Source organism: Myxocyprinus asiaticus, chromosome 25 (genome assembly GCF_019703515.2).
Source record: "Myxocyprinus asiaticus isolate MX2 ecotype Aquarium Trade chromosome 25, UBuf_Myxa_2, whole genome shotgun sequence".
Lineage (NCBI taxonomy): Eukaryota > Metazoa > Chordata > Actinopteri > Cypriniformes > Catostomidae > Myxocyprinus > Myxocyprinus asiaticus.
Genome location: NC_059368.1, coordinates 8,734,753 through 8,751,499, shown reverse-complemented (window position 1 = coordinate 8,751,499; position 16,747 = coordinate 8,734,753). Strand labels below are relative to the sequence as shown.

The 16,747-nt window shown below is 37.7% G+C and overlaps 1 protein-coding gene across 1 annotated transcript in view; it reads left to right on the top strand.

Moving 5' to 3' along the window:
- The window catches only part of LOC127416049 (mannosyl-oligosaccharide 1,2-alpha-mannosidase IA-like), a 177,649-nt gene that overhangs the window by 43,591 nt on the left and 117,311 nt on the right, over window positions 1-16,747 (top strand). The window contains exon 2 of the mRNA XM_051655157.1: window positions 6,386-6,482. Coding sequence (XP_051511117.1) covers window positions 6,386-6,482 — 97 coding nt within the window. The remainder of the gene's footprint in view (window positions 1-6,385; window positions 6,483-16,747) is intronic.

Sequence of the window (16,747 nt, the reverse complement as noted above, 5' to 3'; positions counted from 1 at the left end):
ACGGATCTATCCAAATCAGAAACCATGGATAAATAAAGATGTTCGCGCGGCACTTGATGTGCGGACCTCCGCTTTTAATTCCAGGAACGCGGAGGAGCATAAACAAGCCAGTTGTCAGAACCGCAAAACGCCAGTACAGGAGCAAGATTGAAGGACAGTTTAACATCACCAACTCTAGAAGCATGTGGCAGGGAATTAACATCATCACAGACTTTAAAGGGAATAAAAACTCCGCCATGAACACCGCTGCCTCTCTCCCGGATGAGCTAAATACTTTTTATGCTCGTTTTGAGGGAAATAACACCGCCCTCGCGGAGAGAGCTCTCGCGGCTGAAGCTACAGAGGTTAGTTCACTCTCCGTCTCTGTAGCGGATGTAACCCGATCCTTCCGACGGGTGAATATCAGTAAAGCCGCGGGCCCAGATGGCATTCCGGGCCGCGTCATCAGAGCGTGCGCGAACCAGCTGGCTGGTGTTTTTACGGACGTTTTCAACCTTTCCCTCTCTTTGTCTGTAGTCCCCACATGCTTTAAAACATCCACCATTGTGCCTGTTCCAAAGCAATCAAAAATAACTTGCTTAAATGACTGGCATCCTGTTGCTCTGACCCCCATCATCAGCAAATGCTTTGAGAGACTAATCAGAGATTACATCTGCTCTGTGCTGCCTCTCTCTCTTGACCCGTTGCAGTTTGCTTACCGCAACAACCGCTCCACTGATGATGCCATTGCATCTACAATACACACTGCTCTCTTCCACCTGGAAAAAAAGAACACTTATGTGAGAATGCTGTTTGTAGACTACAGCTCAGCATTCAACACCATAGTGCCCTCCAAGCTAGATGAGAAACTCAGGGCTCTGGGCTTCAACAGCTCGCTGTGCAGCTGGATCCTGGACTTCCTGTCAAGCAGACGCCAGGTGGTTAGAATAGGCAGCAACATCTCCTCATCACTGACCCTCAACACTGGAGCCCCACAGGGCTGTGTTCTCAGCCCACTACTGTATTCCTTGTACACACATGACTGTGTGGCAACACATAGCTCCAATGCCATCATTAAGTTTGCTGATGACATGACGGTGGTAGGTCTGATCACTGACAATGATGAAACAGCCTACAGAGAGGAGGTGCACACTCTGACACACTGGTGTCAGGAGCACAACCTCTCCCTCAACGTCAGTAAGACAAAGGAGCTTGTGGTGGACTTCAGAAGAAAAGACAGAGAACACAGTCCCATCACCATCAATGGAGCACCAGTGGAGAGAGTCAGCAGCTTCAAGTTCCTGGGTGTCCACATCACTGAGGAACTCACATGGTCCATCCACACTGAAGTCGTTGTGAAGAAGGCTCATCAGCGCCTCTTCTTCCTGAGATGGCTGAGGAAGTTTGGAATGAACCGCCACATCCTCACACGGTTCTACACCTGCACTGTGGAGAGCATCCTGACTGGCTGCATCTCTGCCTGGTACGGCAATAGCACCGCCCACAACCGCAAAGCACTGCAAAGGGTGGTGCGAACTGCCAGACACATCATCGGAGGTGAGCTTCCCTCCCTCCAGGAAATATATACAAGGCGGTGTGTGAAAAAAGCTCGGAGGATCATCAGAGACTCCAGCCACCCGAGCCATGGGCTGTTCTCACTGCTACCATCAGGCAGGCGGTATCGCAGCATCAGGACCCGCACCAGCCGACTCCATGACAGCTTCTTCCCCCAAGCAATCAGACTTCTGAACTCTTGATCTCCCACGATCAAAATACATCAGCACTGCACTTTATTACCCTTACTCTTATATCTCACACCGGACTTTCATAAATTATATTATTATTATATTATATTCTCTCTTAACAACTGACTATCAACCGACAGCCTGAAGGTCAATACAGTACAATACTGTACATTCTATATATAGTACTATATATATACTTTTTTATATATTTTTATTTTTTATTTTTATTGAATAATGTGGATCTATATAGTGCATATTGCATACCGTACAGTGTATGTTATTATTTGTATATTGTTCAGTGTAATTATGTGTATATCAGATGTTAAAATTGTGCTGTGTTAATTTGATGTTATTGTAAATCGGTACTGTCTCATCACTGTCACGACTGCTATGTTGATTGGAACTGCACCCAAGAATTTCACACACCATTGCACTTGTGTATATGGCTGTGTGACAATAAAGTGATTTGATTTGATTTGATTTGATTAGATTGCAAAGTATGAGGGAATTATAGTACAAAAATACATAAATACAGAAGCAGTGTCGTCCTGACGTGAAATAAAGCAGAACCTTACCTGGCGTTCCACTTGAGCAAAACCCGCCAGAGAGTCTAAAAAGGTAACAACCCTTATACAGTACTGTGCAAAAGTCTTAGGCACATAAGATGTTTCACAAAAGCATTTGTCTTAAGATGGTTATTTATATTATCTTCAGCTTTAGTGTGTCAATAGGAAATATAAATGTTAGACTCCCAAACTTTACTTTTGCAAATAGAAAAGATTAGAATAGAAGAACAGGGAGCCCTGCAACAGATGTCATGGCCTCCACAAAGCCCCCCACTGAACATCGTGTCTGTCTGAGATAACATATAGAGACAGAAGCCTAAATAGATAGAAGATCTGTGGCGAATTCTGCAAGAAGCCTGGAACATCCTTTCTGCCAACAACCAAGAAAAACTGTGTCCAGGTGTACTTAGGCGAATTGGTGCTGTTTTGAAGGCAAAGGTTGTCACACCAAATATTGATGTAGCTTTTTTATGTTTACTGGACTTCGTGTGACTTTAATTGATAAATGAAAAATGTCGATGGCATTATTTTTTCAATATACAAAATTTTTCACAAGTGCCTAAAACTTTTGCACAGTACTGTATCTTAAATGCATCCTTTATTAAAGTTCAAATAATAAGGAAGCGGTTGTGTAAATAAGCACAAACTCCGAAACTGCCATTTCTCTGTGCGGTCAGAGCCGCTTATATGAGTCACGTGAAAAACAACAAGAGAGAGTTTCAAACTACTCCCGGCTGATAAACCCTCTCCTCTCGCGCGGAGACCCTCGCGCCCGCTTGCTGCAGCTAGATTATAACGTGATGGCTCGTGACATAGTTAGTCATAATATACTGTATGTGTCACGGTGTGTATCTTATCGTAAAGAAAATCGGCGATACGCAGCTCTATTAAGAAGAGTTTTTTTTTTTTTTTTTTAGTTAAATATTAATCGAAGTTAACAAAAAGGTGAGAGAGTGCCCATTATGCAAATCACAAAAAAAAAATTAAAAAAAATTAAAAAAAACGTTTTTGTCTTTTTTTGGTATGTTTTCCAGTATAAATATCTAATGCTCCTTACGTACATTTATTTTAGGAGCTATACTGCAGAAGAAAACGTTTTTACTGGAGAATGTTTAATATAATGTTTAACATATTTTAATATTTTAAATATTAAAAAAAAATCCTTAAAACAAGAAACATCTACCTGAAAAGCAACATATAAGATATTTTATTTTTTAAAGTATATTTTGTCTTCACTGCACTGGCAGAAGTATGAACAAGTGAAAAGATACACTTAAACAAAATACACTTATATTCAAGATACCTACTCTGAAAGCAAGTCTAAATATCTTATGTTTCTTCTCAAGTAAATGTGTTTCTTGTTTTAAGGATTTTTAGATAATTTTAAATGGAAAACAAGACAAAAACGATTGGTAACAATTTTATTTGCAATAATTTTTTTAATGAATTAAACTTAAAAAAAATTTTTTTTTTGTAATTCAATGAATGTTATTTAGAGGTATTTTTAAAATATGATTTTGTCCTTTATTGTTAGTAAGCACGTTTAATACAACCTTTTAAGTCGAGGCACAAGCTGAATAGTCGGTTAAGAGCTAATGATTAATCGTTGCAATAATCGACCGAATAGTCGAATAATCGTTCTAATAATCGTTAGATTAGTCGATTTATAAAAAGAATCGTTAGTTGCAGCCCCATCAGTCACTCATCTCAGTGCTATTCTGTGAGGATCCAAATTTAAATCAGATTAATGTTGGTCACATTACCACTAATTACAGCAATTACATTAACCATAATGGCACCACGTCTTCACGCATTTGCTTAATAATTAGTGATTTTTGTTACTGCAAAATGGCAAAGACAGTAAACAAATCATAGATATTAATGATTTCTCACTGGAGCAGTGTTAGAGCTTGTAATGGATATATTTTTCTTATTTTGGTTTTTACTACATACCAGTATGTCACAATCACTTTTTGATATTGACAACAGAACTATTCATAACTGTTTAAAAAAAAATAAATGTTAGCAATTCACAATTAATTTAATTATGTAATTTTGGTAACTTCATAAAATGGTTCCATTCGTTAACATTAGTTAATGTATAAGGTATCATGAACAAACAATGAACAATATATTTTTACAGCCATATTAATTATGTTAGTTAATAAAATTACAGTTGTTCATTGTTAGATCATGTTAGTTCATAGTGCATTAATTAATGTTAACTAATACAACTTTTGATTTTAAAAATGCAATAGTATATGTTGTAACTAAGTTCATTAGTTCATAACTACAGTAATGTTAAATAGTGTTAACAAATGGAGACTTCTTGTAAAGTGTTACTGTAATTTTACTGTTTGGGGCATAAACATATAACTGCACAATATAAATTGCAAAAGTGTGGCAAAGGGCACTTTTTTAAAAATCGGTATTGGCTGATCTTAATGTTAAATAATCGGAGATCGGTATTGCCCTCAAATTTCCTGATCGGTGCACCACTAAATATAATGAGTTTTGCTGTGGGCCTGCAGATTCAGCAGCAGCACCACATTAATGCTCCTGAATAGTGGTGCAGGAAGCACTAGTAAGAATAAATGGCAGTGTCTGTCTATTTTCCATTCTTTCTCTGTTCTTCCCACCCAGAGTGGCTCAGATGGGACTACTGCAGGACCTCTTAGTCTTCCTGCTTATCTGGAGCCAGAACTCCTCAGCTAAATACTTTGTTACTACTCCTTTATCTTTTATTTTTTAATCAGTGTATTTGGTGTTGAGTGCTATCTTTGAAAGCAAAGCGAGTTTCATGATTAGGACACACTTAAAGTTAGGCCAGCTGTCGATAAACTGATCTAATTTCACTGGAGCCAGTTGGCTGCAATTCGATGACTGTGTCGAGGATGCAAATGACTTCATCCAGACAGAGGAGTGTGTGAAGAGCTTTTTTCCCTCTGTGGTGCTGTCTGACGCTTTCCAGAGAGAACAACAGGTCTCTTTCTCTTGACTGGCACCCCTGGGGAGAGCATGTACTACAGTTTAAAACCACTTTCTTTGAAGCTTTTTGGATGACTAAACCGGAGATAGATTATTTTAACAGACCATTTACTTTATATATGTCACCCTTCTTCAATCATTGTTTCTCTAGAATCATCATCATCTTGTCGTGAATAATGAACATATTTCTGCTAATTTTTATTTCCTCTACACTGCACACATCATTAGTAAATACTGCAGTTGTTTTACATTTTTTGCTATTTGTCCAGGTATTTTACTTGCATAAAGCTTGTTTTTTGTTTAGTGACACTAGGGTCTATATGGAGAATGGCTGCACTCGATGCCATCACTTTAGGTTATTTTATAGCCAATGTGATGCCTTTACTTTCACTTAATTTCTTTGAGATTCTTTAAGGCACTCCGTATTAAGCATTGTGTGTTCTCAGATTAATACCTAGATATGACATGCAGAAACAATCATTTCACCTTGAGGTGAACTACAGTGGCAGTTATGTTGTTATCAAAGTTTATTTGTCTTAATAAAGCTTTCTACCACTTTGTTTAGTCTGTATATTGTAGTGATGTACATTTTCAGGAGCTTCCATAATCGTTTGTCAATGTTTTTGCTAGTGGTTGACTGAAATGGGTTTTTCAAAGGCCGATGCCAATATCTAGAGAGCAGGATAGCCGATGGCCGAGATAAATGATGATAAACATAATACAGTTTAACAACAGCAAATCAGATGTGCACACAATTTCTAAAATAAAACAAACACTTATGCAATATTTACTGAAATGTGCATAAACTCGAAATAAAAAAATTAAAAAAACCCTTGAAAGCAGAAAGTGTTGACTGTCTATTGACTGACCTATTGGTAGATTTTGGAGCTGACATAAGGGAAAGTTAACACTTCTGATAATCGGTTCAGAAGACGGTTATCGGCCAATGCCGATAATTGCAAAACAGACAGATATCGGCAGATTAATCGGTCTGACCGATATATCGGTCTGTCACTAGTTTTTGCTTAGCAATAAGGAATTTCCACTCAAAATGATTCCTAAGTCACAAATGTAACTTCTTTTGTCTGTCTGTTTCTCTCTCCTCAGATGATGCAGTTTGCTTGGGACAACTATAAGCGCTACGCCTGGGGCTCCAACGAGCTGCGTCCTGTCTCTAAGCAGGGCCACTCCAGCAATCTGTTTGGTGAGTATCTGTCTGGAGAGCCTCTCTGACCATGAAACTATGATTCATGCACGTACACAGCCCTCGGATTCTCATCTCCTACCAACAGTAAATTGGTTAGCGGTGAGAACTGCCAATCAATGCTGCGCAGGTGGTTATGTGACCTCTATCAGAAAGGCTTTTGATTTCTCCCCATTCTGAGTGCTTCAGTAAGACCCTGCCTGACTTTGCAAGCTCGGTCTGGATTTATTCTTATGTATTTCAGCTTTTCAAGTGTACAAACAAGATGATTTTTTGTGAAAACATATTACTGGATTGGCCAGGAGTGCTGTGGCCGCATGGCACATATATATTTTTTAATGAAACCTTGATTTTTTTGTGGTGCTACTTACACATTAATGTGGAATAAAGAAATGTTGTGCTCCCTTTGCTTGTCACCTTGTTGACCCATTTCTATTTTGAAGATCAAAAGTGCAGGTTGTGAGTGGCATACTAATTCAGAAATGGAGTCAGGGATTTTTCTGGATTGAAAATGTAATGCAAATTTTATGACAAAGCGGCAAAAGCAAAATGAATAAGCACTAACAATGCTTCTCATGTGGTACGCAGATGTGCGCAGGGTGATTGAAGACTGGTATCACTTGCATGTTACGAGATCCACGAGAAACTCTTGCGCAAGTGATGCACTCTTCTCCTACTACTGTGTACTGGAGCAGGCAGGTGCGCGTGCGTTCACTAGGCTTCGCTCGATATGCGAGCTCCGGTGACAGGATAACTCAGAGCGGATCACATGCGCAATTAAACTGGGCTTCCCTCAATACCATGGGACATAACAAACCTCATGTGACCCATTTGAATTCTACTAGAGAATTTTCTATTTTAAAGCATTATGGAGCAATTCAACAGTTTCAAATGGCTACAGCACTGACATTCTGAACAGCACGGACGAGGAAAGAGAAAACACCTGCACCAGCATCAATTACAAGACTTTTCACATATACACATCAACACACCCTTACTGATATTTATCATGGTAAACTTTAATAGATTTTTTTTTTCCATTTCAACTGTGGTAGTTGTATTAAAGTTAAGTTTTTAAATGTGTTTAGTAGTGTTGTCGTGGTACCAAAATGTCAGTAGTCACTACCGATACCAGTGAAATGTCATGGTTCTCGTTACCATTTTCGATACCACAGCAAAAATTGGCTAATATGATAATGTGCTATTGAACACACCAGTTTAGTTATTTTAATAATAATAATAATAATAATAATAATAATTTTAATAAGTATAGTTTAAAAAATATTAATATTTTTTGGAACTCCATGTTTAAAGTTTAATTTAATTTCATCATCAAAATGTTGTGTAATCAATTAATTCCTAAAAATTTTAACATGTGAAAATGGAACTTAAAAAAATAATAAAAACAAATAAAAATAAAATAATTGCCAAACTTTTATTCTCTATAGTCTTGCTTGTGATATATTGCTTATAAAATGTTACTATACAGTTGTAATATATTTCTGTCACAATTTCTTCAATTTCAGGCATCTAAATTTTATTTTGAATCGTACTTTTATTATGACGTGTGTTTTTTGCCGGAAGCTACACTTTTCTGGATAAACAGTTCGCGACACTGCCTAGTATGATGCCTTTTGAGTCTGAAGTTTTGAAGTGTTTGTATTTTAGATTACTGATGTTTGTGTATGTGGTAATTTTAAAATGCTGTTTTGTTTTACATTTTATTACTCTGAAGCACTTTGGCCAACTCTGTTGTTTTGAATGCTATTTAAATAGAGTTGAGTTGAGATAAAAGCGCAAATGCTGTGATTTAATTATATAAATATATAGTCTACATTTAATATGCGCTTCACAGTGGATAAGTGCCCTGCTTTGTCATCTCATACAACATGAATGATTCAGCTCATCCACACTAAGATTGCAGCCTTTAGCGGTTTAATAAATCACACCAGGAAATATCAAGATTTTAATTGTCCATTTCAATGTAATTTTAAAGCAGTCGTGTGCTAGTCATTCTGTGCACTGGTACTGGATAAAGTCTGCAACGGTATCGTTGTATCTTTTTTTTTTTTTTGTATCGACTTGGTACCGAACTACCGGTACTTTTGACAACACTAGTGTTTAGGCTATCATTTTTTCCGAACAAATTATCAGTTTATTTTTTAAGAAAGACAACCTAACTAACAACTGAGGAGCAATCCATGTCTTAACTATGGTAAACACAAGGGCAAGTAGGCTACAATGTAGAATATATATTATGAAGAAAGTCATGTGTAACATTGTAATATATTTCCAGTTCTATTGATGCTTGGTAATAGGAAACAAACTGGCTTGGTTTCACTTGCTAGAATCACAATGATTCCTAAATTATTAAGAGTCTGATAAAAGAAAAACAATATCTGTTATGGAGTATGAAACAAGCATAATTACTATAGAAGCACAGTCCAGTGGTTTACTCATGAATATTATAACTCGCCCTGTAGAAATAAGGTGTTAAGTTTGACTTCCCACTGCACCTTGAAGTACAAGAAAACTGTGTAAATAGTTTATAGTGCATTAACTAATGTTAGCATACTGTATACTGTACAACTTTTTATTTGAAAAATGCATTAATAAATGTTGTAATTAACACTAACCATGATTAATAAATAATGTAAAATAATGTTTATTGTTAGTTCATGTTAACTGATGTAGTTAACTAATGTTAACAAATGGAACCTTTTTGTAAAGTGTTACCAAATGTTCATTTTTGTGTAAATTATCTTTGAGTCAGTTCTCACCAGTTGCATTAAAAATGGCTGTTTAATATTGACAAAAGGCATAAAAAATGTTAACAGATAAAATCCAGAGAGAACCTTGCTGCTAAATCAGTTATGATGTATATTCAAAACAGAATGTATATTAATATAGTGTGTATATTAAAGATATATAATATTTTCATTTTATGTATTTTATTAATGTTATAGTATTAATATTATTATAATGTATATTGTTACATACTTATTAAAATGGACTGATTCAGATGGCAGAGAAAATACCTCGGATGCACAACAGATGGAGCTTTAGAAAGATGAGAGATGTAACGGATCTTCAGGACGATGCATTAGTCTGTTTTAAGCGTTTCTCCTCACTCTACAGATGGTAGCATTACACTTTCTTGCTGTATTAGCAATGAGGTAGCGCCACGATGTGACGAGACTAAATTTAGATTGCTCCAGCGTTGCACGCTTGAGATGAAGACAGCTTTATTGATTATAAACAGGAGTGATAGTTTTAGTTTTATCGCATCGCTCGCTTACTGAGATGTGATACAACACCATTCGCATGTCCAATTAACAGGTTTATACCCGTTTATATATGTAAAGTTCAGTAAATATGCGCTGTTTCACAAGCTGCTGAACGCTGCACGAGAGAAGGCGAGAGGGAGAGAAAGGGATGTGTTAAATGGAATGCCCAGCATTATGAATGTGAAGCATGTGGGAATGATTAAAATTGTGCGCAATCCCGCGCTATTGAGCTCATTTTCGTTATTGGTGTTTTAGTCAGGCTTTTTGTCCAGTCGGGCAAGTCAAATTCTCTTTAACTTGCCCATTGAAAATTCCACTTGTCCCGGTCAAGCGGACAAGCATTAATGTCGAGCCCTTGGATACAAGTTAGTTTTTACCATCATTAACACTATTTCTATAATTACTTAAAAAATAAATTTAAAAAAAGTCTTATTTTTTTCAAAAAAAAAATTGAGAATATTTAATTTGCTGAAAATTATTGCTGAAAAATATAAACACATTTATAAACTTTATCTACACCTTCCACTGTTTTCCAAAAGATTCCACCAAATGATAATGTGCATTTGAAAAAAGTTTATTTTGGCGCATTTCAAAATAATCCAGCAGCGCGTATTCTTTGTGCGAGTGGTTCAGGATTCAGTCTCAGATGTGGACCATATTTAGCATGTATAGCATATAGGCAGTATTCATAACAGTACTGAAACAGTAAACATACACAGTTTTAACAAGGCACGGCAGGCCCTCAGTACACTAGAGCAGAACGGGAAAAAAAGCATTGCTTTCCATCTCCATTTAACAGTGTGTGAATGAACCCGCAGTGACCATGGACATTCGCCAGTACACAGTCGTTAAATTAAAGTGAAACTGGAGCACTTTGTGTTCACTAAAAATTCACCCCATCTATTTTCTATATGCATGTTATTGATCTTATTGTGAATGATTCATCCATGCATGTGCTTTATTAATTTTTTTATTTTTTTGACAATTTTGTTTAATCTTTAATCAAAATGTAAAAACTCAATCTTCCGGTGAAACGACAGACTTCTCTCTGGTGACGTATGCAGGACTTCTCCAATCATTTAGTCTGCTTAAACCCAGCCCCTTACTTATAAATACCACAACCTTGCATAGAGTTGAACGAATCGTCAATTCCATGTTGGTGAATATGGCAAGGTGTTTTATCTTCTGTTTTCCTTCAAAACTTTCGTTCCTTAACCCAAAATTCCTTGGTTATGGGTCAGCTGGCTTGAATTTACATTTTGAATGAGGAGGAATAACGGCGAATTTGCAGTTGTGTTCGAAACATTTCATGCCTGAATTGCTGAGGTGATCACTAATGAATACAATGCTTCGGATGCCCCTGGAGTTTATTTATATTTTTGAATGCAGTTATCTTGGGATGCACAGCAAGTGTTTTTACAGTAAGGGTTTTTTTCATTTATATTTAGTGTATTGTGATTCAAAACATTAAAATATGGTTCTTTTACTCACTTATTTTTCAGTGGCTAAAGCCTCTTCGTAAGCAAAGACTGCGATGTGCTTGTGCATTTATGTTGTCAGTGTGATAATAAGTGTGTTCAGATCGCTTCTCAATTTCACCGATAACCGGCTCTGACTCAAGCACCACGGTGGTAGGGGTGTGTGTTTCCATTGCAAACTCGCATTCAGATCTGCCTCCGTTCCGCTATGCAACACCCATATTTTCACAATCAAATCACAATAACCAATGGATAAACTCAAATCCCCGTCCTACATTTTTTTTCTTGTTCGGTAAGCTGTTTCACTTGGAAATATGTCACAATACGGAAGTAAAGTCAGTCGCAACTTCCGTTTCATGCCTGCTTTAAAGTTTATATTTGCAAAGTTTATACATCATTTATAATTTTGCGGGAGTTTGGCATGAGCCTCTGAAGTCGGCGTGCACATCAGAGGGCTTGAGACGTGGTTCGTCTTCACACGCTCTAAAGAGAGCTGAAGGGGTGGTCACACGAGACTTAATGCATGTGAGATATGATGTCTTGCGAGGGCTTCTGGTTTTAATAAACAACACAAATAAAACAAATCATTCAAAATTTTCAAATAAACCATCTACTTACTATCCAGTAACAATAAAAAAACATCTAGCTTTGAAATATTAGAGGTCAATAGTGTGTGACGTTTCGATCTTCTATTGGTCACACGTCTTCTCAGAGTTCAGCATTCCCTCATCATCTTGAAGCCATTACTGCATCAGTTATGGACATGCGCACAAGAAAGCAATCCGATCAATTGTTTATATGGCTAATATTTTCTTGATGAACGGATTATAAAAGGTTTACACCACCCCTTACAAACCAAATGAAGTTTACATTGGATTTGGCCAATTCATTCCGATTGACGTGGTTACATGATACTTTTTTATTTGGATTGTGCTACTAGTCTGTTCACAAACGGATTACTTAGGTCCATGGAAACGCACCTACTGAAACAAAAATGAGATGCAATGTAACTGCTTAAATTATAGCTTTTGCTTCACTTCTGTTGATAATCTGATATAGTGTGACATTAAAAATGATTATTTCCCATTGAATGAAGCCTCTTGCCTACAGTTTTTTTTTTTTTTTTGAGTCAACCCAGTGTCTCAATTCACCAGAGAATCTTGTAAGTCGCACAAATCCTTGTACTTAACCACCCTCACATTAAAGCATCAAGAACGAGACATTGTGTTATGAAAGATTTATCAGATCTTATGTGCTGCTGTTGTGTAGTAAACTCCACATAGTCAATTGACACTCAGCGGGTGAGCAAGCCTGGGATTTACAGCACAGATTTGATTAACTTCCATAATTTAGTCTGGGAAGTGCCAGTAGAATATACAGTCTTAGTTTATTTGGCTCACATACTGTCAGAATGAGGACCTGGTAAGGAATGTGAAGTATTACACAAGTATATTCACATCCACTCATCTGTGATTCAACCTAATACACACACACTGTAAAGCATCTCCTATGTCAGTCAGTGCCAGACAGCTCTCGTGCACACCACTACCTCCAGACCATTTTTAGGGCCGTGCATTGTGAGGAACATTTGAGTGCTCACCATTTTCTCAAATAGTAAAGTTGGTCACATGGGGTGTACGGACACATCAGAGACCATTGAACACATGCTGAGACTAGGCTCCATTTTGTCAGGCAGTGTTTGGCATTATAAATTTAGAGGTTGGATTAGTGGTACGTTGGTTCTAAATAAAAGATGATCTGGAATCTGCTGGTCAGGGTTTTGTACGTGGCCAGGCAGCTGTATAGGCTGTTTTGTGCGTCTCTGTTGAGGTTGGTTCCTCAGTGAGATGTGAGCTGTTGATACTGACCGGTTGGAACACACTACAACATGCAGCATTACATTGGACATGAGAAAATTGTTTACTGCATAAACAATAAAGCTTTCAACACTGGAAACATCCCTTGCAACATGTCACAACACGGCTTCATTTGACAGATGTCCGATTTCTATTTTTGACACACTGCAGAGCTATTCCAGCCTCCTTTCTTTGTCTGTTTGAAAAAAAAAAAAAATACTCAAGCTGGTTCATGCTGTACGACTGTACAAGACACTTTTTTGGGATTGGAAAAGTTTTCTCTTGTCAAAGCGCAAAACGGGCTGTCTTTAATCCGATAGTGTGACATGTTCACCGATGGTCAATTAGTTGCATTTGCGATGAATCTTAGCTTCAGACTAAGCTCTGGCAGTGTCAGAAATTTGTGACTGCTCCTATGCCAGATGACATATAACACCCAGTCAACACTGTCAATCTAGGTGATTGGGACCAAAGTTGTGGCTACTATGTGCATCGTACAGTCTGACATTATGTTGCACATTGTGCCATGGCTTTTACCCAAAACATCTTTTGACCGTCGCATTAAAGCCAGCTTGTGATGTGTCTAGTATATAACATCTTGTAATATAAATAGTTTTTCCACATATTTTACTGTAGCATTGAGCTTACAGGTGATTTGTCCATCTAAAGGCACGGTCCCACATACCTTCGAATGGTGAAATTCCCTGGGCGAAGAAGGCGTGGGCAGTTGGTTAGCACATGTGAAATAAGCAATAAAATAACTGCCAAGCAGTTTCTTTTTATGCTGCACTTTATAGTCTGGGGAGTGATGTTAAAAAGAGACTCGCCGCTAAAATGATGTCCTTGTACATTGTGAATGTGTAGCTGTGTACAAAGCACCACTCACATAAAAGTCACTGACAACTCAATCAACTTCCTATTGGTCGACACATGTCTCACGCAACTCCACGCAAAATACGTGAGGGGAAATTCTTCGCCAGTGGAAGTCTACATGCAACTTGTACACTTCTGTGTTGCAATACATCAAGACACTGGTTGCTTACACTGTAGACATTATGTAAGACCTTACTGGAAGTCATGATCAACTAGGCGGTTTATGCAGCCACTTTACAACCCACAGGGCTTTAGCTCACAGATCAAGACCAGACTGTGGTCCTTTTTTCCCCAGATGCTTAAGGAAGCACATCATAAACCATATGGAAGTGCTTGGTCAGGACATTATGCCTGCTAGTCTGCTCTGGACATGTGATATTGTTGCCATGTGCTTTTTAAATTAAGTCTGTGTGCCATGCTGCATAGAGGTGGTCTTATTTTAATTTTCTTTGAGATGTGTGCAGGGTTTGTTTTGTTTTTGCCATATTTGACCTCAATGGCATTAAGTGAATTAAGTTTAACCAACCATAAAAAAATCATTAAGCCCTTAGAATCTATGGATTAGAGTGTGTGAGAGTTTGCGCATAAACTCTGGGACTCTTTAAGAGAGTCAAATCTGCATTGTGCTCTAGGATTGAAGTAAGGACAAAAGCAAAGAGTGTAGAATATTGGTGTTAATTATTAATAGGCATTAAAGAATTTGATTCTTTTTCAATACAGTGGCCATCTAAAAAAGATTGACTGTAGCCTAACTTTATGAATTTGCTTTAGAGATAATTTTTGGAATAGAAAATGACCTGAATGCTTTCAGTATCTCACATTAAGGAGATTCATTCTAACTGAATCCTGGCCATGATGTTCCATGTGTCTGTCACTATCCCAGCAAAGTAAGATAAGTAAAATTATTCTCCAGTGGGGTTTCATTTGGATCTGTGTATAATAAACCAATAGGGACCTAGACAAAGCCTTGGCTAATGAAGTCTCAAAGGTACAGTATGAAGAGTCTGCATGTCCACACTTCTCATTCGTGACCACTTCCTTTAATAAAACACACTGGGAAAGTATTTTCTCTCCTTTTCTGTCATTTCCCCCCATAATATCTACCAGTCTGATTGTGATTGGGAAGCAACCGTTTCCATGGTGAATGAAACCGTTCTATGTTGGTCCACAGAATGAGCCGTGTAATTTAAAAAAAAAAAAAAAAAAAAACCTCTTTTGAAAGTGTAGAAGTGTATAGATAAACAGGAAAGGGAGGGAAGCGAAAGAAGAGCATGTCAGTCCAGCTTTAAGCCCTAGTGTGCTCATTTAGTATAGTGGCTGCTGAACCGTGATGTTCTGTCAGTATATAGCCGCAGTCGTATTAATGACCCAACAAAAGTTGTACACTGAGCAATGTGTTTGGGGTGTGGGTCATAAGCAGAATAAAATGTGGCTAGCAGTGGTGCTGGGAATTTTGTTTCGCCAGCAAGAACCAATGAAAGAATGAATGAGTCTTTGTTAGGAAGCAGACTCTATTCAGTTTGAATTCTTCACTCAGTTGGCGTAAGTGGTTCTAACAGAATATGACTTCTTATTTAACTTCACCAAGTACTGAACCTGTGGTGAAGGGGAATTTTTGAAGAATATCTTATCCACCCTTCTCCAAGAGGACTGGGACTGTCAAGCTCCACAATGACAAAAAAAGTACCATGAAAGCATAATACCTGAATCTATGACATAGTGAGAACAACCCTGAAAATAATTGACATTGACAAGAAAAAAACTTTTTTTGGTATACAATATATAGCACTTATATATTGACACCTGACTAGTGGTTTTCCAACGTTTTTTATTTATGTTTTTTTTCCAACGTATTTCTTACCTACTGTTTCATGAAAACTAAGAATTCAGACATACTACCCCATTGACATGCTGCTTTTGGCATATATACTATGGAAGGATTCCTATGTGGACACTAGGCAAGTCTTCTGAAGTTGTACTATAGCTTTGTGTGAGGAACAGACTGAAATTTAAAGTTAGCTGTGACTGATACAATGAGTATATCTATTTTAAGTTAATGAATTCAGTGTTTGAGTGTATGTTTTCCTTGTGCCAGTTGGCTGCCTGCTGACAAACACAAATCGAAGCATCTTTGGAACTAAATTGTTTGATGCATTTTGGATGCAGCAGACAGATGTGTTGGACTAGTGTTTACATGTTCAGCCTTTTACAGGGCCAAGCCAAAGGCTTCCTCCGATCTGATTTTTCCCACAACCACTTTGGCAGCATCATAGCCTGGTTTTGATGGACATGGGTTTACTACGTTTTTGTTTGTGTTGGCTGAAGCCTATCATCCAGCTTCATTGCAGGCTCTAGGAGTTCCTGCCGCTTGGAAGATGTGTTTACAAGCAGCTTCTCGCTGAGCAAGATGGGTCTTCATGCTTCAGCTGTAATCACTAGTCTAATCTATTTTGAAGAGATGCATTTAGCTTTAGAAGCACATTAGAGAGTGATTGTGTCAGTCCACAGAGTTCACTGATAAACCCAGTTATACAGTATATTCTCCTTATTACAACTGTGTCACATGAGGTAGGCTACTATTTTACCATCGTTTCCTGCAGTGGTGCACCATTCAGGAAATCTGAGAACGATACAGACCACCATTTTCTTTTTTTTTTTTTAACACTAAGATCGGCCGATATCGATCCAATCACTGATTTTTATTTTTAAAATGCCCTTTGCTACACTTGTATATGCTGCAGTTATATGTTTATGCCCCGCACTGTAAAATG